This window comes from Oxyura jamaicensis, chromosome 1 (assembly GCF_011077185.1).
Source record: "Oxyura jamaicensis isolate SHBP4307 breed ruddy duck chromosome 1, BPBGC_Ojam_1.0, whole genome shotgun sequence".
Taxonomy (NCBI): domain Eukaryota; kingdom Metazoa; phylum Chordata; class Aves; order Anseriformes; family Anatidae; genus Oxyura; species Oxyura jamaicensis.
This window is the reverse complement of record NC_048893.1, coordinates 101,386,985-101,409,292: the sequence shown is the minus strand read 5'-3', so window position 1 is coordinate 101,409,292 and position 22,308 is coordinate 101,386,985. Positions and strand designations below refer to the sequence as shown.

At 37.6% G+C, this 22,308-nt stretch overlaps 1 protein-coding gene across 1 annotated transcript in view; it reads left to right on the top strand.

Moving 5' to 3' along the window:
- The window catches only part of LOC118160584 (SAM domain-containing protein SAMSN-1-like), a 104,956-nt gene that overhangs the window by 1,666 nt on the left and 80,982 nt on the right, over positions 1-22,308 (top strand). The window contains exons 3-4 of the mRNA XM_035315397.1: positions 17,724-17,821; positions 19,346-19,482. Coding sequence (XP_035171288.1) covers positions 17,773-17,821; positions 19,346-19,482 — 186 coding nt within the window. The 5' untranslated portion in view covers positions 17,724-17,772. The remainder of the gene's footprint in view (positions 1-17,723; positions 17,822-19,345; positions 19,483-22,308) is intronic.

Sequence of the window (22,308 nt, the reverse complement as noted above, 5' to 3'; positions counted from 1 at the left end):
CTGTTGCTAACCTTGCTGTAAATAGTTTCTTGTCATGTGCATGGAGGAGTCAAAGGTAGTAAGAAATGCAACTGGTTATATAATAACTTCAGCTGCAGACGCCAGTGTAACCAAACAAGTGGTCAGGGATAGACAGGTAGCCTACAGTATTGGTGCATTCAAACAGTTAACTTGCATGCCTTGAAAGCAAACAGAAGAAGAAAATATGTTTTAAAACTAGCAATACACATAAAATAAGCCAAAAAATGACTGCAAAGTAGCTGAGTGAGGCTGCAGAAGGTCTATCAAAAGAAGTAGTGGGTTACAGAAAGATTATTCTACTGAACAGTTTTTTACCTGAGCTATGGCTGAGGATCCTTGGGTAAGGCTCAGGCCACTCTTGTTATTGAAGTCAAGGTTAGAAGAGTGAGAAACTCAAGAGATTCCATTGGACCAGGCAGCAAAGGGGCTCCCAAATGAAGTCGTGGGCTATAGAAAGACTTCTTCCCTGACTACGCTTTGGTATAGATGGTGCCTGGGTGTCCTGATCTAGGGCTGAACCCTCTACAGCAGGGAGCATTAGGATTAGGGAAGAGTCAAAGGCTAGACCTATTTTTGAAGTGGGGCTGCAAAGCAGCTGCCAAACAAGTAGCAGGCTACAAAAAGATTCATCCACCTTTTCATCTAGGCCATACCTGGGGATCCTCACCTGAGGCTCAGCCAAGGTCAAGGCATAGGGCTGGGGATAGATGGGATGAGGATTAGGAGAGGGAAAAAGGCTAGATCTCCTGTAGGACTGGGAATGGAAAGAGTTTGCCAAGAAAAGTGGTAGGCTACAGAAAGACTTTTCCCTTGGGCTTTTTTCATTAGAGCTACTCCTGAGAGCAAGGGGTAAGTTTCAGACCACCCTTTGAGTTGGGGATAGATTTAGAGTTAGGAGAGAGAAAAAGCCTAAGGCTCCTGCTGGAGTCAGACTGTAAAGGGCCTGGAAGAGTATTCATCTCCTGACAACTTTTTTATCTAGCCATGCATGGGGGATTCAACAAAGGACAAGCAATAAGGTTGTAGTTATAGCTACCTTTAAGGTTAAGATATAGGTATAGAGACAAAACTTAGAGCATTCATTTGAGTGGATCTGCAAAGGCTGTACCAGGGGATGGGAATGGCTATCAAAAGGTTTCTACCCTGACTACTCTTTAATCTGTACCATATTTTGATGTCCTGGGCTAGTGCTGAGCCAATACCAAGCTAAAAAGTTGGGGTTAGTTTTAGTTTAAGAGGCAGATTTTTGCCATTCTGTTTCGAAGTGGCTGGAAAGGGTATGCCCACAATGATATCTGGGTTTTGAGTTAGGATTAGGAGACTGACAAGGTGTAGAGACTTTTTTGGGGTGTGTATGCAAAGGGAGTGCTGAGGGAAGGATTAGTCTGATAAATATTTCTCTTGACACTGTGCTCACCAGGGTCATGGCTGGCATCCTTGGTAAAGCTCATCCATTGTGATAGAATTAGGATTAAAATTAGGAGAGAGACAAAGCCTATATCCCCAGTGAAACAGGGCTGCAAGGAGGTTGCTAAGGGAAGGGGTAAATTGCCAAAGTATTTCTCCCCATAAAACTTTTTCTTCTGGGCCATGGCTGTATGTTCTTGGCTGAAGCTGAGCCTCCGTTGGCCATTAGAGTTACCATTATAATTTGGTGAAGGGTCAGGAGAGAGACAAATTCTGGCTCTGGGTGGACTGATGCTGCATGTGGGCTGCCAAGGGAAGAGGCAGCCTACAGAAAGATATCTCCTGAAATTACTTTTTCATCTCAACCATGGCTAGGGATCCAAGGTTATGTCTTAATGCATAATACATTTTAGGCTTATGATTAAAATTGTGGGTAAGATTAGATTTAGTGTCAGGAAAGTGACCATATCTAGATCTTCAGCTGCAGTAGGGATGCAAAAGGGCTGGCAAGAGCAGTATCCTGCAGAACAATTTCTTCCAACATTTTTTTTTTTTAATCTGGGTTATGGTTTGTGGGTGTGGGCCAAGTCTCAGCCCATGCTGGTGGTTAGAGTTAAGGTTAGGATAAAGACAGCACTTTCTTTACTCCATCTGATCAGTTTTTTTCTCTTTTCTGAAGCTCTGTATTTATAGCATATCCTATCACATTTGAAGTTACACCCTTAGGCTGGTGCGATGACTCTGTATGTCGGAGAGTTTGTTCCTTCAGCTTTCTGCAGTCAATTTACTTTTGACAACCAAGAAATTTGATTTTTATAATGAGGCATAAATCACAGGCAAGGGTTGTCTATAATGGACTTCAGCAGAGTTAGCAGTAAGAGTGCAATAGTTCACATCAACAGGATTTTGTAAGAGATCTGCACAGTAAAGGACGTACTCTTCATGGATAAGGAGAATTCAGATAAATTTTGGATATCTAGATAAGTTACATAGCTTGGAGGTTAAAAGCTGTTGTTGTCTTGTTACGGTATGTTGTTGTTCTAGTGTGGTACATGGTTTGATATACACAAATACTACCGAGCCAGGAGGCTAGCTGAAAACAGAAAGATGGGGTGAAGTGCAGGGTGCCTGAAACAGCTGCAGTACATGTCATTGCTCAATAAACCAAGCTGCATGTTTGTTAAATTGAATTATACCTTTAAATTAATTCAATTGAATGTGAGGCAAATGAATTATAAATATTTCTTGGTGAGGCTATAAATATGGCTTGATAGAACCTACCATCACAAAGAGGAAAAGCCTATAAAAATATATTTGCATGTTTACATATCACTCCCCTGTGGTGGATTAGTAAGCAGAAAGAATTCTAAAACCACAGGGGAAGGTTTAAATAGGATGATGCAGACATTACTGAATGATTAACAGTAATTTCACAAAGGTAGAGGGTAAGATGCTCATGTTGGAGAATCTCATGAATATGCTTTGAATGGTTATCTAAATTTGCTCTGTAAAAGTTTAAGGGTGCCACAGATTAACCACAGTTATTCAACTTAGTTTATAGACTGTCTATACCTCACATACGGAAAGCACAGTTAGCCAACATGAAGATGCTAAAGACTTCTTGGATCTTTCTGGGTTAGCTACCTCTTTGACACCTCATCTTCAAAGAGCAGAGGTAGTCACTTGGAGAACATTATACTGTATAATGTCCCGAAAGGCTTCTAGCAGCCTCTGTCAGAGTCTTCTTAATAAAGTATATTATACATACGCAGTGCATGTACGCAACAAGCTCTGTGGGTCAGTGCATGAGTGAATAGGGTCAAATCCCTGTCCCCTTTGGTGAAATGATGGATCCTCTTCTCAATGTTTTTGACATCTCTACAAAGCTGAGAAAAACAGACTGTCCCTTTTGACTGCAAGTGAACTCAAGGCTGGGAATGATGGATTTCTCTTGTATCCTCCTCTGCTCTCTACAACCTGCTCCCCACTGCCCAAACACACGTACATCCCCTCCTCATCACTCTCGTGTCTGCATAAGCCTAAATGTAATCTGCCCCTGGATGGTTACACTAATATTTTCAAATTCTGCTTACTGTCTTTTACAGGTAATACTATTTTGACACAGTTGGACATACTTCTGAGAACAAGAAACATCTGTGTTATTTAATTGCTGTTTTTCCTGTCAGAGGGAGAAAAAAAAAAAAAGAAAAAGGAAAAAGAAAAAAAAGATTAGTGCTCTTAATAACTTATGATTAGAGTTGATTAGAAAATTATTTCCTGGAAAGCATTTAGAGAGAAAGCATGAATTTTTCTTTAAAAAAATAAATAGTAAGAAAAAATATTTTCATAGTTTTATCAAAACCTTCTTACCTATAATTTCAGTCTATTGTTAAGCATTTAAGCAGTCTTCCTTCCAGCTTTTCAAGTCATACATTCTGGTTTTACAATGAACCTTTGGTTGCCTGTATTATAAGCTCCAGTGAAGAGGTGTTGATTGTCAGATAATGGTAGGCTAGATAAATCTCTGATGGTTATTAAATGCATCTCTTCCTTCTAAACAGTTCCATGAATGCTATTAAAAATTTGTACACTTGGAAATATGGCACATTTGCGTGGTAGACATAGCAACATGGAAGTTAAAGAACATCAATAATAAACATTGTTTACTATCAAGAAGACTCCTAAATTCCCAGTGTTTATGCCTAAATCACGCAGTTTATTTGTGGTCCATCCATTGGCTTAGTGCTCCATGATGTACTTTGAATATAGTTTGAATACAGTTTGAATACTTAACATTTTAAATATGTTTAGTATTTTATTTACATCCTTCCTATATCATGATTTTTTCAGTCATACTGTTATTCAAACAGTAACTTTGAACTTCTCAGAAATCCCAGAATTATTTCCTTAGTAGTTTATGTGAATACTCAGTTCCAAAATACACTAGTTACCCTGGGTACAAAGATTTCCAATTTAACATACAAATACACTAAAAGGCTAAGTAATTTTGTTTCATTAAGAAAGCCATGTGTCTTGCTCTATATTTTTATCCATGACCTAAAATTAAGTTTAGGATGTAAATAAAATATGAAACCTATTTAAAATATTAAGTATTCAAACTGTATTCAAACCAATTCTTTTATCAGCAAGCTATAAAAGCTGACTAATTTTTAGCTAACCTTCCCAAAAGCCTGCTTGGTTTCCTGTTTCTATACTGTTATTGCACAAAGCAGTACCACAGAAAATAGTATCACAGCCACAAACATTCAAAGGTCAGGACAGGGAAACATTACTTGGATCACATTTTTAAGAATGTTCATACCTGTCTCTTTACATGCTTTTTTTTTGTCCTAGTAGCACTTGGAATATTCATGAATAATTAGTTCTTCTTCTATCAGTGCCTTAAATAAAGGACTAGTGATGTCAGGACAGCTTACTTAGACACTTATTAAACATTCTATAATCTACCTGTGCCTGATTGTAGGGGTAGCTGGAAGAGCATATTTTTAAGATTCCTTCATTTGCTGTCCTCAGAAGATCTGGCAACCTTAGCTGGAAAGCTTTGACACTTCCCAATACTCTACAATGTGGTATGTACTGTAGGAGCAGTTGTTGCTTAACATTATGAAGCTACATTCAGGTTAAACTGCAGAAGCGTAGCCAGGTCCTCCTCCTCCTCCTTTGTTTCCCCTTCTGCTCTCCAGAGGCAGCTGGGGGCACAGGGAGCTGAGTGACTGTCTCTGGGGAGCTGACCGTTGCGGGGGGGGGGGGGGGGAAGGTTGAGCCCTGCGGGCTCTGATCATGGTTCTGAGGGAGAGCATTCACACCAGGGGGTAAGGAGAGAGCTAGACTGTTGACAGCAATTATCCTTTTCCGTCCACCTTCCTGGGCTCAGTTATTCATTCTCTTGCTTCTTGAGGCTTCAGCTTTGAAGTGGGCTTTCCTTCCCTTCCAGAGGCAGGATTTGGACTGTTGCCCCCACCCCACCCACCTCTCCTAAGTGATCCCTTGGACCACTGTCAATATTGACACTAGGCACACAGGGGCAAACTTAAGGTCACGTAAATGCTCTATATTTAGATATTTTTCTCTTTTCAAGAACTTTCCAAAACTTCCATCTTTACAAGAGTCACTTTACAATTTTTTGTCACTTTACAATTCTTTCAACAATATAATAATTTAGCCACACTGCCTAGTTTTCTACTGCTACCAAGCTATCTTCTATTCCATGTGTAACTTCTCCTGCTAGTGACCACAAATCCCTGTTCTCCCACTGAGGTTTCCTCTGCTCATCACCCATCCCACCCTGCTCTGGAGGAGCAGGTGCAAGTGGGTAGGGCATTAAAGATAGGAGTCTGTTCCTTTGCAATTCCAGCAGCAGCAATGAAGACCTAGAGAAATTCAAATGAGCAGGAGAAGTTTCTTACTGGCAGGCACCGTGTGAAGCACCTCTGTTTTGGTGTCAGTAGGCTACCCTTTGTGGAGAAAGGTTATCTGTTCCTAGAGGAAAATCCATAGACCCATTATAGAGCTCCTTCTTTTGCTTCATTATGCAAGTTCCCCCGGGAATTTGCACCACTTCTCTGTGCAGTAGAGCAGAGTGCTTTCCAGAGTCATGCATATATATAACAACTGGGAAAGAAAACATGGAGTCACAGCTTTGCAGTCTGACTGCACTTCTGCAGCTGCTTTAGCTCCCAGTAAGCAGCTCATCTGGTAACGTGGAGTTTCCAAAGGTGGCTGAAAAAGGACATAGGAAGGAAGACTTCTAAGACTCTAGAAGTCTTAGAAGTAATTACAAAGTCTCAGAGAAAGTGTAGGATTGCCGTAATCTCATTGTGAGGTGACAAGCATTTGTTTAGCTGGGTTTAGGGCATCAGGTAGGATGTGCTACATTCTGCACGCTAGCCCTATGACACAAGAGAGGTTAAGATGCCATTTTGGAATTCAAAATAACAAGGGTCACAGAGGAATTATTTCTCTGGTAGTGTTTTGATGATTTATGGCTATCTGTCTTAGATGTGTAGATGCCACACCGTGAGTACAGATTCTTCAAAATATCTACTGTTTCCTGCAAGTATAATCTCAGTTTTGTGAAGGTTTAACATTAACCAGCTGTTCCACAACCATATGGTGACTTGAGCAAGATACTGGATTGACAGGATTTCTGTGGTGTTATTGAATGTAGGTTCCTATTGTGGATACAGAAAAATACAAGATAAAAAGTTTATTAAATCAGTTTCTTTCTCTGCATTCACTTCTGCTCCCGGAGGAATTGTTTATGCTCACTCTCAGAGTAGTGTATTTACTGCAATGGATACTAAATCAGGTCCTTTACCCATAATAATTACAGAACAAGCAAAGTGTACATCTGATAAAATGTGGAGAAATCTAACACAAATCTTAAGCTTCCCTCACAGAGAAAGAAATGAGCCCTAACTGTGACTGAACAGGTTAATGGCAAAATTGTACCAAGTAAATTCAATCTGCAATATTAATGCTGAATCAAAGACATCAGGCATAGGTAATAGCATATTTAAGGTACAAATAAAAGAATGTCTCAAGCCATATTTGTCAGCAACTGTTCCTGAATAAAAAATGTCCTATAATTAACAGAAGATTACAATTGAGTTAAATCTTAACATTTTGCATTGTGGATTTTCTGTAAACAAAGTGATTAATTTGGCTGAACTCTGTGTTCTGAGCAAGCTTTATGAAAGGTCTATTTTACTGAAAACTACTGCCCATCTCTTTAATTCAACAGTTTTATCTGACCTGGCTTCCCTAAATATTTTTTTTTTTCTCCACAAAGATTAAAAAAATCAGTGTAGAATAAAATTATCTCAGCTTTGAAAATATGAAATTGCATCTAAAGTAGTAGTATGTAGTAATTTACTATGGTAGCTCTAAAGCACAGATGGGAGAGTATAGAAAGAGGATTAAACTGCTTTCCATATCCTAAACTTTATCAGGGATAACACAGGAAACTGTGTCATTCATTACTGCATGGGGAGTTCTTAAGTGTTAACAATTTATCTAGCTGATACATTAGAAAAGCTTGGAAGGTGATTTTTTTTTTTTTTTTTTTTTGGTTTTGGTTTTGTTTTGTTTGTTTGTTTGTTTCATTAGCAATTACAGATTGCAACCAAAATGAAAGTCAAAGTTGCATTGCAACTATAATGCACATGCCAAACAGAGGAAGCAAATTGCTTCACCTGAAAATATTGATCACAGTATATTTCAGTGCATGGACCCAAGAAATAGATTACTGAGAAATTTATTTTCTGAGCCTATATTTCTAAAAAGGCTATTTTTGCTGCATCAGAAATAAAGAATAATGAGGCACTATTTCTGATACTTCATGTCACAGTAGGTTTGTGTTCATACACTATTCTTCATGTTACAAAACCATGACCTACTGAACTAAATTATTTTGTTTAGGATTAAGTTCAGAACTTATTAAAATCAAAAGAAATACCCTCATTAACATTTAGCAGACTTTGGATCAGGCCTATCCAAAGATTCAGCTGATAATACAGATACATGCAAGAGATTACACCCAAAGTCTCATTATCCCTTGTAATTATATTTCCCTCACGTTTGTTTTCACTTGCATGCTTTGGTATCTTTTCTAGATACTTCTATTTAAGATTTAGATTTAGACTTAGCAGAGTTTTACAAATGCGTAGTTTTTCAATGATTCTGAATTTCTACACATCTAAAGTAATATTGTTCAAGTGTCAAGTTTACTGTGATTTTGTGTAAAATGGATGACACCACAAAGTTATTGTTCAGTTTGTCAATAAAACCATTAATATAGCATGGATTTTAAGAAGAGAGTGTAGAAGATCTATACTTGCAGGTTTTGTTAAATGTTCTTTTAAACCAGTTTATGGAATTCAGAGTATATGATTCAGTGTACTGAATCTCTCTATTACAAGTACTTTTTGCCAGTTTCCACTGCAAATGTTTGCTACCACAGCTGTTTCTCATTATTTCTCTTAATTTTTGTTATATTCATCCTTGTTCCTACTGGCTTTTTGTAGGCTGGACTCTAACTTATCTTCCACTGCTAGGATTAATAAAAAATCAATGGATAATATGCAAGTGTAGGATACTTTCTGATGATGGGAAAGCATCTCTTGAATATGTAAAAGTACATGAGCAAACATAGTGCCAAGGTATACCAAGACATTTGAACAAGAACGCATGAGTATCCAGTCTCCAACAGTGACTGAAGTTGTTATTAGTCATATTCAGAAAAATAATTCCAGCCCTCATATTGTGCTTTTTCTTTTTGACTATCTAATCCCTTAATAGCATATTATGCCTCAGTTGCTGTTTGTGGGATAAATAATATGCCTTCTTTAAGTAAGTGTAAACTAGCACCCAGCAGAGCTGTGGCTATGGATAACACTGCTTTTAGTAGCAGTAGCAATTTACAGCTCTGGGCTGGGACATATGCATGCACATTTATCCTCTCCTACTCAATTTTCACATAGTATCATTTGCTCTTAAATAAGATTTCCCATATCCAATCAATCTGACAGTTGTTGTGTTTTTTTTTACAGCAAGGTGCTGTTGACAAAATGATCTGGCTTGCCTGTGGATAATGCTGCACATAGCCATGCACAGCAGCAAGTTACTAGTAATCAGCTCATTGCATTTGGCTCTCCCACTGTCTTTATAAAATGTCACCTTCCTCATCCTGACAGTTTATCTCCTGCAAGTTCCCAGAGATTGGAGTAAGAAGGTAGGTGCTGAGCAGAGGGAACTGAGAGAGGAAGATGCATGCACTCCTTTCTCCCTCCAGAGGTTATACATTAGAGATAATCAAGAAACTTAGAGAATGGCAATTGTACTACATATACTGTACAGTTTTCAAACTAGCTAGAGAAATAAACTGTTTCCAGTTTTATTCTGAAGAAAAAAAGTGTCTTGGTGGAGTCTTTAGTATGCTCTGGAGAGTTGGTTCACATTTCTGTCTCCTGCAAACTTCTTGCCTGAGCACCTACAACCACTCCTCGAAAGCATTTTATTTTAATACTTGCTGCAGCAATTTTCATTTCTGCTCCAGTGAATTAGATTAATATTTGATGCTTATTGGAGCTGGACCTGGAGAACTCAATTGGATCCCTTGTCAAGTGACTGCTCTAACAACCAGGCCAGAGACCTACACAAACATATGCACACATATGCACTCATGCACACGCTCTTTAGCTTTACAGATCTAATTAGTATGTATAAAGTAGAACAGATAATTTAGAAGTCTGAAGTAGGAGAAACCCAGTTCAGACAAGTCTCTCACTTGGTGGCTGGAGAAATCACACAGAAGAGGAGAACAGAAACCATGAAGAAAAATTGAACCCTAATCACCCTAATGAAACGGGATGCTGCCATGGCTGGGCTGCAGCCAGTGGGCTGACAAGTAAGAGGCAGCAGGAGGGGGAAGTCCTGTCCAGTCCATTTGCCTTATTCTTTTCAAAGCTTGTTTGGTTTATTTGCTCTGAGGACAACAATAATATTAATCAACATACAAACAAGATGCAAATTACAGATCCTGATTTAACCGAAATGTAGAAGAGCTGTCTAGCTGCTCAATAATGCCAAGATTTATATAGTGTCTGGACTTCTTCATAGAGAAATTTTACATTTCTAAGTATCTTTAAGCACCTGAAGAATGAGGAAGCACTTTAAACTGCAGATTTAAAAATCAGCATTTTGGATTCAGGCATCCCACCATCAGTGAGCAATAGATTACATATATCTGATTATGTCTTTTAGTGATACAGACAATATGCCCAACTGTGTGATAACATGGGAATAACATCACTTTTCTTGTCATAGGGATGTTCAAAGGATAACTATGCTAAATGATGTTATGTTTTCAATGTGGGAATAATGGTATCATGCAAGTGCCTACGATGAAGGTAGTAATGTACATCTAGCAGAGCCAGCTTTGAAGTCCTAGCTATATACTACGAGTATATTGGCTAAAAAATGCTTCTGTAGGACTAAACAATGTGTGCAATTCACTAATCTGTTCCTGGTGGACATTTGTAGCTTATTTGAGAACATTATTTCTGCACATAGCAGTGGTTTTTTTGTGCATTGTTAGAGTAACAGGTTGTTGAACCACATCTGGATTGAGTAGAGTTAGGGGAAAATTTTGGCTGTTCCATGGTTATCCAGGATAAAAATGTCATCTATTCCATTGACTCCTACTTTGAAGAATTTGAATGATAAAAGAGCAGGGGGAGTCACAGGGGGCTGGGTCACTCTTTGATGTACAAGTCTTTCATCTGTAACTGTATCTGTTGCATGTACCCTTTTTTGCAGATCTCTAGATGCCAGTCTTATTCAAGAAATGTCTTGATTGTTATTTTCTCTCATCAGTTTAAAAAGTTAGTATAGCGAGGGAGAAGTTTTCTATGCAAATACAGAAACAATGCTGTGCACTGCTCTCTCCCCTCTCAATCCACCTGTAATTCATTAAAACGATTACTCATTCTCCTGTTGGAAGACCATGTTCTACCTAAAGCAGAACAGTGAAATTACCTAAACAAGTCTTTCTAGACTGTTTTTTCATGTATGTTCCATTTTTCATGCTATCCATCTTAAGTTCTTGGTGGGTTGCCTGAGGTAATCATGTGCTACTAAATTGGCACGGGGGGATGGGGGGGGGAGGTTACCTACTCAGCCTTTAATAAAGTTTCAGGAACTGCCAACTCCAAGCATGTTGTTTAACTAGGATGGATTTAAGTGAGTAATAATATCTAGTTACTAGCTCTGAGACAATTTGGCAGTCTGAAGTACCATGAGGGCTCAGCTACAGCAAGGAAGGCTGTTCTCCAAATAAATGAATATATGCTGATATGCTGCCAAGGTTATTCTAGGGATGCAGATGGCATCCACAGTTCCCACTGGATAAGCCTGGTTTTAATGTGACTGGTGAGGACAGTGTGTAGTGGATACAATTTTTTACTGGCATGTGATAATCAAATTTAAATTTTGTTTTCCCAAAATATTTTAGAACACACTGATATCCTATGTGTTGTTCCTGCAACATATCCTGATGGCAGTGTACAGACTTCTTCCCCTTAATGTCAGCCTCTTCTGCATATTCAATTACCTTAATAAATGCCAGTAATTTATCCAATAGCAAGTACAGACAGGGCATATTTTTCAGGAACATGAAGGTGTGAATTGCCACAAGGCATGAAGGCTGCCACTTGTTTTTTAAAGGGGTCCTAAGTGACAAATAGAGTTCGTCTCTCACATGGCACAATATGTTTGTAGAAATGAAAGAAAGTGCTATAACACATGGAGAGGAAGTAAGACAGTATAACAGGGTCATGGATAGTCAAAACCGAGGACGCTTCAAGCTGGAGGCTCTGCAAATCACATGCACAGGATTGTAAACAGCTCAAATTGCCACTGCATCAGTTGATGTATCCTTGCCTCTAAAAAACAGCACTGTTGTAAAAATTAGCTGCACAGTTGTAACTGTTTGGTGACATTGGATGAGTTGACATAACTCGGTTGAAAAATATGAAGTTCTACTAATGTCTACCAATTAAGGATCTATTCAGATTAACTTCCAAAGAATACAAATGGTCTGTCCAAACAGTGGGTAGCTGTTAATGCAATGCAAAATGATAAAGTGGGGAGAAATACTCTATGGAGCAGCATGTATTCCCTGCATTTGTACTCACACTTCATAACTGGTTTAGAGCATTAGGTCTTATCACTGTATTTTACTAAGTACAGATTGAAACCTCAGTTGCAGAGTGTAAGAGAAAAAACTTTGCTTGACACTAACAACTGCATACATAGCCTTTAATGTATAACTTGTATGGATTGTTGGTCATCTCTGTGTAAAAGAAGAAATGCTTTTAATTAGGAGATTGTTTTAAAAGAACTATTGAGCCAAACTTAGAGCCAGTGTGATCAAAATGTGATGCTTGTACAGCAGATTTTGTTTGCTTGTTTGTTTGTTTGTTTTGTTTGTTTGTTTGTTTTGTTTTTCAGAATGGTGTGCAAGAGAATGAGCTACTGGCAGCAGATATGTATCTCAATCAGCTAAGGAGCCACAATGTATCTGCAAACTGAATGGGAAATTTCTGAGTCTCTGATTGTGAATTTCAACAAGGTGAGACTCACACAAACCTGAAAATTAAAACATATGGTAGGAGCTAATCAATAAAATTAGTCTTTAGTTTTTCTCTTGTAGATGCTACCGTGATTTCATTGGCTTCCAGTAAATTCCTCCTGATTGGCCTGAATGTGAGTGGAGAGACAGGACCAAAAAGTCTCAGTGTAGAATCCTGAAGGACAGAAGATTTTACATCTGGGGTTGTGTCTACAGATATAGGCAAATGCAAGTCTGAATTGGCTGGCTATGAACCAGCTCCAGGCCTGAAAACTGCAGATGAAACAGTGGTACGGACAAAATATTATGTTCTGTTCAGAGGGTACGTATCTAGGTGCAGTTGGCCATGTGAGCCAGCTGGCTCTTTTCTGTTTCACTTGGATCTTGGGGCTGTCAACAGCTACCTGTGGGTATCACCTGGATTTAAGGAGGTGCATGGGAGCAGAAGTGTGTGGCTATGGCTGCAGGGAGTGGGTGCAAATTAGGTTAGAACGACTGTCCTCAGGCTGTACCCACCATAGCATGTACCTCATAATTAGTAGAGGAGCTCTGAGTAAATTCACCAGAAGTGCTCAGATCAATAGATGTATTCCTTTTGGCTTCATTAAGCTTTGGATCAGACCCTCAAGGAATGACTAAAGTCCTTAACCTAAATTCTCATAGGCAAAAGTGGCAAGGCAATCTTTCTTGCAGAGTGGATTGGAGAAACCTCTTCTGGCCTTTCAAAGTTCTGTTCTTAAATGCTCACACAGGGCCTGGGTGGCTACAGAGTCAGAGGGCAATGTTAATTTTTTGGAGCCATTGCAGGCAGGGTGTGCTTAATAAAACTGTCAGCTTGGTATTAAACAAAAAATAAAACAGGGCCACCAACAAAAAAAAAATATATAAAAAATAAATGGGATACAAGGTGATGGGCAGACAAATGTTTGCAAAACAGTCTGCTTCTTTGAGTTTCCCAGCCCATTACATAACAAAAATGCATGAACTGTGTGATTAAGAATACTAAGTAGTAAGTACAGAAATCAATTCTGTTTAGTGAGGATTCAAATCCCCTTGAGGCTTTAAAATGTTTTTTAAGGTTTAAGGAGGTAGTGGGTTGACATCTCTTCTATAAATGCATAGAATTACTAAGCACAGGGGATTTATTTAACCAGGAAACTTGCATTATTGAGATTAGACATCTCATTTTCAAGGTGCTCCTGAAAGATAATGATTCCTATACCCATAATTCACTGTAGACATCAGTTTTGTCTGGCAATATATAAATTGGCCTGATGAGAGAAGTTAGCAGTTTTCTCTCTAAATTGCAATATAGTGCTAGATAGCAATATAGAATGTATGGGCCTGATTCATGGAGTTTCAGTAAAATTATGGAGCATAAAATTTGGCCCTCCCATTTAGGAAATAGATGTTTCCTTTCTAGAGCAGTGATATGTTTTCCTTTGATTAAAATATATCTGCTCTGAAAAAAATGTAAGCCTTCTGGGACAAGGGAAAGAACAATCTGATTGTTTATCCAAAAAGGAATGTTGCCTTCAAAGCATGACTGAACGTTATGAATTGCATGGGAAAACTTAGGTGCTTTTATGATTTGACTAAATGTGATCTGTGAGAGGGAGAAGGTGCATGGAATTCTGATTGCACTGAATTCAATGGGAATTTTGCCAGTGACTTGAATAGACACAGGCTTGTAGTGGGATTCTGGAAATTGTGAAAGTGTTTTACTTGCCTTTTTGATTGTGAGTTATAGAATATTGGCTCTTTGTCTTTATTTGCTTGTTTTTCTGAGCTGAAGTAAATGTTATGGCTATTTGTGCTAAGTGAGTTTAAAATAGTCTTTAACTGAGCTAAACAGTGTTGCTGATCTTCATTGCTAATGTGTAAAAGCTGCTGTATTGAATCAATCATTGCATCTGTAAAATTGTCTCTTCAAAGGAGTAGAAGAGTACTGCAATTTGGCAGAGGTAGAGATAGTTGTGAAGCTTTTTCCTTACCTATTTTAATTACTTGCTGAATGTAAAAGGAGGAAACGAAGAAGCTCTCTCTAAATTGAAGGTGATTCTAAAAGAAAAAAAAAAAAAATCAATAACGTTTAAAGAATCAGATTTTTAGTTAGTACTTCATGGTTCCTTTCCAAACTATTAAGTAGATGTAATTTAGAACCAATGATTGGAACATTTGATTCTGGAACATCAAATGTTGGTAGCTCTTACAGCTTCTGATATGTTTGTGGTCTGAAATGGAGATTTCTACCATTTGGGGTATCTTCAGGGGATGTTCCTAATAGAAAATGTTAAACTTTTTTATCATAGCATTTTCCTAAGATCAAACAGTGGCCTGTTAAAGAGCACTCATCATGAGTAGTGGGTCAACAAGAAAAGCATTCTGCACAGAACTGCTTTGTCATTTGCTTACTGAAAGTGAACAGAAGGAGGTGAAATAAGGCAGGGGTTTTATCCATTGTGAGTACACAAGGTTGCCTTCATATGTTAGAGAATATGGAGCACATTGAGTAGGCACTTCCTCAAAGTAGACACACAATCCCTTTCCAACAAAATGGGACAGCCAAGGGAAAGCCTATAACTGACTTGTAATTTCTGAATCTCCCAGTTTCTACGAGCATAGCCTCTGGAGCACTGTAGTAATGCACTACATTTACTTTGAGCTCATGATGAAGTAATAATTCAGCTTCTTATGTGGAGATAATAGAGAAACATGACAGCTCACCATATGATTATTTGAATATTTAGCATTCATACCTTATCAGACAATAGCATTGTTGCTGTTAATTTTAAATCTATATGGAGATGCTCATATGACATACAGATGATGATCAGAGAAGTAGACACATATTTTCATTAAGGATAGTTGTGCTATAGGAGGGAAAAAAGAAAGGGAAAGAAAAGAGGGTAAGTATTAGTTCCAGCTTTACTCAAATGTAAGTAGTAATTAACTACTGTGTTTAAAACTATTGAATATAAATATATATATATATATATATATATATATATATATATATATATATATATATTTGTTTGTCCAGTAAGCCAAAGAACTCAGACTCACTCATCCGTGAGTCACACAGTTCTGCTGGCGAGTTTTCACAATGACAGATGAAGCTGCACCAGTAGAATGCCTAGCATAGGTCTGTGAGCCTGCAGCTAAGACTGAATTACAAGTACCTGAATCATGCCTTGACCTTGACTGTTGTAAATCAGGCTAGAGTATATGTTGCCACTTACTGTGGATAGCCTGAAACCCAGCCTTCTGAAGAGGCCAAGAATGCCTAGATATCTCTGCTAAGCAGTCTTTTCATTGTTTAGGAATAGAAACCTCAACATATGAAAGCCTCAGTTTGTGGGCATTTTTTTTTTCTTTTTAATGGTATCTGAACAATTTGCAGAGATATAGAACCCAGGTATGTAGAAACCATGTAGCAGTGAACACAGAGATTAAATGCTAACAATAGTGCAAGATTAGAGTTAGAAAGTGAAGGTTTCAACTGCTTCCTGTATGGTAAAACTGATTTGTCTGCCTTTCTTACAACATGCTTTTGCTGCTCTGCTGTGTTGCTGTTGCAGCAAATTGCTCTATTTATGCCAGATAAAATGTACATAGATGTCACAACACTGACTTTACCTTTAAATTTGTTCTTTTTATTTACTAGATTTTTTCTTTTTATAGCTCAAATTCTTTACACAAAGAACTGTGATATCAAGTGTCATCAAGGACTCTTGCTGAGTTTTTATTTATATGATTCATCCTGACCAACAAATTATAAGCTATTGAATCTTATATTAATTATTATATTAGGTGCTTCCTCACAGTTGGTAATTTATCCATTAGTCTAGGACTGGAACCTGATGGGTAATGTCTTCTGTGGTTTAGAAGTATCAACTTGAACTGTACAGATGGCTATAACAGTGAATTAGTAGAGGTCCACGATGCTAACTTTTCATAAGAGGAGTCTTAATATTCTAAGTATTTAAAAATGTGTAATAGCAAGTCTGCAGTCTTTGTCTTAGAGTCTTAGTGGCTCATATCTAGACTATCTGTAGCTGTCCTTTGGAATCCTGCTTGAAGTCCTTACTGAAGGCTACTATGTGTAAAGCAGAATGGAAATCAGAGTGGGTTAACTTTCTCTGCTTCTCAAGCAGGATATCTGAACTGGATATTTTACACCTTACTGGAATAACTTTCACTAACTCTGCAGTGTCGTCGGTATAGATATACAGAAATAGCTGATACAGATGGAAACTGAAGGACTAATGCACCAGGATATGAAATGCGAACAATTGAATGCTGAAGGTCTGCCTTCTGAAGAATGAAGACAAGTCATCTGGGACATTTATTCAGGGGGCATGTTCACAAGGTTTAAACCTGTATTACTCCCAGTTTCAATCTTCAGCTCTGAATTTGAGAAAAACATGCCTCTGTTTTTCACATTTTCTTCGGTGGACTACTGCCTAGCTCACAAGATTTCAGGCTTGATGCGATGAATTGCACCTGTCCAAAAGGTGAAGCAAGAACCACTGAAACAAGAGTTGGCCCAATGCCTTAGAAAGTTACCAGATGAGCATTTATCTCTCATCATAAAAGGTTGCTTTGTACAGCTCTGCATTTTTGCCTTGCTATGTAGTTACTTTCCACATATGTGTATGTCTGTAAGCAGAGATAAAGGCTGCTTGTATGTTTAAAATTCTTTTTTTGGTCTTCAACTATTCTCTTTTCTGGGTGTCTGCACATATAAGCAAAATGTAAACTGAATAGCTCAGTATAAGATCCATGCTTCCTTAGCTACACTTACCTTAAGGATTTGTGGTATAAAATGAATAAACTTTCTCCCAGGGGTCTGTTAGTAAATATGTTTAGCAAAAAACAAACACATAAACAAAAAACACAATCCAAAATCCAGAAATTAAACCAGTCTGAATACAAAATGCATCCCCCTGCGTTACTTAGGTTTTGATTCCTTAGTATATCTTGTCATGTTACCAGTTTTCTAGTCTTCTTAGAGTTTTATAGATAGCTATTGCTATAAATATGCATTAAAAAAAAATCATAGTTGGGCTAGGGTACTTTTCATCATTACTTTCATAGTACTATGGATATGAGGTTTGTGTTGTTATTTCAGTTTTTCCAGCTGAAGAACCTGAGGCACAGAAAGAATCAAAATTTGAAATTTGTCCCTGATGAGGAAACTACTGAGTGAGCCACAAACCAAATGCAAGCCCATCTGTGGTAAGTGAGGTGTCTCATATGTCTATTTGTGCATAATCATGTTAGGAAAGCATCACTAGGTGGTAGCTGACAAAATCTGCTAGTGTTCCTCAAGTTTGTGGTAAGAGTAAATGAGAAGCCTCCAGTGTAATTGGTTTATCTATAACAATTTTCATGAAGTACTTCATAGCCAAACCATTTTTTTTTCTAATATGTTAAACCAACCTGGAATTATAACTAAAAAGGAGGCCTGGGAAAAGTAAATAGGGAAAGCACAAACTGAAGTTCTTCTCTTTTTCATGTTATGAATTTTATCTGTCCTCTGGAGTTTGTCTGAGTGCCTTTTTGTGAGGCTTGCTTGGGTTTTATTCAGAATAGAAAATAAGTTATATTAAAATATAGTTATCCTGCCAAAATCAGAGGTTTTGAATTCACCAGGGGTGCAGAATCAGACTGCAAAATGACTTGCACAAACTGAAGTAGTCAGAAGTATGAGCAATAAAAGAGATACTTGACATTTACTAATATGAATCCCTATGCCCAGAAAAGGGAAATTGAGCTCTCGGTCGCAAAATGCGAGTACCTCTCCATTTTGGTGGAATTTCTGCTTGTGTCTCTTTGGTACCAGCAACTACTCATTCATATAACCAAATATCATAGTGTTCACATCAGAGTTGTGGGAAGTTAACTGGTGGGTTTCAAGGGAACATTATTCCAAAAACAGATTAAGTTTACGCATTCTATAATCTGAAACAATTGGAGACTCACAGTCTCTATGTCATTATTTCTTCTTCAGACTGTAGTTCTACTCCATAACAGATGAATACCTGGGAATTCCTTGGGCTGATGGAATTTTGTTGGTTTATACCAGTTAGTCACATAGGTTTCTGTTTTTATTTCTAATTTTCCCTCATCTGCCTGCGAGTATATATGGAAAAGTTTCATTATAACCCATGAATCAGCTCTGAATATTCACAAATTTTTAATTTCCAAATTTGCCATATTTTCTAATAGCAAACTTGATTTAATCTTAATCTGCATCTCCAAGCAGTCAACATGTCAGGCACTGGTTTGGTAATTATTCATTAGTGTGCAGCCCCAAAGAGAATGTAATATATTTTTCTCTATAATTTGATTATGACACATGGATTTCTTTTTCAATGTACTTAAATAAGATGCTTCCATTCAAAATGCAGTCAACAATAACTACTGTATTTTGTAAACTAATTAATCTGTATAGAAATGAAGTATTTTCCAAGAATATCTACTTCTTTGGAAAACATTAGCAAGATGTGAAGAGTTGTTAGCTGTATGTTCTGGTAGCCTTCGGCATAAATAATTTTATTTATATTAGATGACAAACAAAATGGAAACAGCAAGAGAGCATATCCTGAGCCCATCATAATCATTCAGACCATGCTTTTGTTTTGTTGGTAAACACTGTTCATTAATTCAGAAAACAGTTTGTACTGTCCTGAGAAAGCCTGTCTCATTTGATAATGGGCTTTCAATCCAGTGGATTATTGCAGGGATTTTATCTTGCAGTAATCTGCAGGGAGAAATGTACAAACAGCTGGGAGAGCAAGAGGAGCTGCATTGTGCAGTGGGAGTTCTTTGGAGCAGAATTTTGGGGTGCTGTAGTGGATCTCAATAGCAACATGAATCTTTTCTGTTTTTCTCTGGTAAGTGTACACACACATTTTTCTTTACTGGGTTGCTGAGCTGATAAACTGAACCAGTGGGTGTGTTTGGAAGGAAAAAAAATCAAGGTGTTGTATCATCAAGTGTACAAGGATTGTGTAATGACAAAGATTCTCTCTAGCATAGAGGAAAGAATTTATGTATGAGAAATTATACATAACAAAACATGGTTCAGTAAAAATAAGATAAAGTAAAAAGCATATTACAAATGTGCTGTGTGCTTTCTGTGATTATTCCAAAAATCTGCAAATTTAAATATGAGGCATTTGACACCAGCACAGTAAAACCTCTCATATGTGTCTTAAATTACTAAATATATGTATGCTATAATTTGCTTTAAGTTATTTTGTTTGAGATAGTAGTGTCTGATTTCCTTTTATAGTAGTCTGGGAAATCTGCTAGAACTTTTAAAGCATTAGTTTTTTATTAGTCAAGCATGAATACATAGTCTTCTGGGTGAATCCAATCATAGGGCGATATTTACTGAAGGACAGAGGAGTTGATCTAAGACCCTCTCCAGGTTTTCTTTGCTTTGTTGTTTGATTTTTTTGTTTGGTTTTGTTTTGTTTTTCTTTTTTTTTTTTTTTTTTTTTTTCCTTTCCTTTGCTCTACGACTACTGGTCAGAATGAATAGGTAAATCAGGATAGGAAATCCATAGAAACCATTTCTGTTTTCAAAGCTTAACCATCTGCCAATACCAATGATCAGTATTAGCAGTGGTAATTAGATGAGTATATTTGCAGTATTTACACAGCAAAGATCTGTTTGCCCATTTTTTTCATCTTTTGTCCAGATGTTTTGTATCTCTTCCCCATATGTTTAGAAAGAAAATAAAAATCAATATTCAAGCCACACTTATACAAATTCAAATAGGGAAGCTGCTTTGTGTAAACCATAGTTGCTAGTTGCTAATGCTAATCTCAGCACAGAGTATTGGTGCTTTCCAGACCATGAGGATTAAAAGCTGTTTTGGAGTACTTAAATTAAAATGCAATGATATATCAGGATTTTGTGACAAGAGTTCCCTCATAAAAAAAGTATCATGGGAATTCAGTGACACTTTTGATCACAGCTTATTGTGAATACCTGTGAATTTGTTCAAAGTTACCAATGGCTTTGTGGTACAATCTGCAACAGCTTGAAAATACTTGTTTCTGCAGGTTTTTGGGACAGAACTGTCCTATCAATTTTTTATTGTTTCATTGGGGCAGCTTCTTTCTTTCTATGTAGTTCACTTTTTAAGGTGTTGAGCACTGTAACAGTTGAGAAATCAGCTTGTAGACAGAATGGGGGATAGATTGTGTGGGCAAGTGCTGGTCAAGTTGCAGCTTTATGTTATGCTGGGTGTGCATCAACTAGAGTTTCTGTGACAAACATAATGACTACAGTAATTATAGATGGTTCAAGCAAGTGAAAGCTAGTGCCATGATAGCTTCTGTAATGAAATTAGTTCTGTTTAAAGATTGCTGCTAAGAAGATAACCTCCATTCATTACAAGCTTTTCATAGGAGCCATTCTGTCTACTGTGGTAATCTTCTGAGCAGCTGGCAAAATTTCTCACAAGTTATTGAGATCTAAATTCATAAGTCATTAGCATGGGTCTGTATTTCATAAAACTAAGAGCCATGTGTACTCCTCCCTGTGTATGCAACAGAGTGCAATTTCTTTCTGTAATCAGATTGTCTAGCTTGGAAATGAGCTAGTGATCCAAATATGTACACTAGCTACTTTTCAGTCTGTGGCTGTGAAAAGGCCGGCAACACATTGGTTGAACTAACAAAAAAGATAGGAGGGTGTCTTTCTCTTCAAGAAAGGCAAGTCCAAAATAATGTGCAGTAACGAAATAATTAGACTTTTAAAACATCTTTAAAAATTGCCAGAGGAGCCAGTTCCTTTGCAGATGTAAAATGACCACTGATGAATTGAAATAATTTGTACCAGGTGAACATCTGGAGTAAATATTGAACCTGCAGCCATAAAAGAATCTTAGACTACTGGCAGCATAAAAGAGCTTATCCAAATATAGTATCTACATGGAAGTATTTTCCTCACATAGACCAAGAAGACTCACTGTGCATATGCCTGAATTTATATTTTAAAATACATTGTTTTATAGGTCAGAAAATAGTTTTCTACCCTACTGAACATAGTGGACAAATTAAGATATAACCTTCAGGAATGCCAAGAATATTCTGTTTGAAAACAAGTTGGAACCAGACTTGCAGGGCGGCAAGTGGTAGTTAAAGGAATATCAGTATCTGTTGTCAGATTTGACTTTCTGTGGATTTGCTTTTGGAAATGTGCATATCACTAAGACGAGAAACCACCAAGTGTTACAGACAGTCCAGCATCTGGTGACCAGGAAGCTGAAGACACTCAAGAATTACAAGATGGTTGTAAGGTCTCTGGAAGCCTGGACAGGACTCTGCCCTTCCGAGGCAAGCAGATAGCTGAGACTGGAATAATTTCTGTTGCTGCTTGGGAGGACTGTTGTCTCCTCCTATGAGTGTTCCAGCATGGGGTGTTTCCCCAGCAGTGTTTTTTGTTCTCAGTTAACTTCAGAATGATTTGTTTTCTCAGATGAGATTAATTTTGCATTGGATCCCCTGTCTTGGTCTCAAGAAATTTGCAGACTTTCCTTCATAACCTTGTGCCCTTTTTCCATTTACAAAATGGTCTAAAGCATAAATGTCTCTGCTTTTGTAAACATATCATGTTAAAATGTCAGCCTTACACTCAAAATTTGGAGTATCTTTTCCATCTTACAGTGCTTAACATGTCAGGTGCATAAATCAGAACAATACTG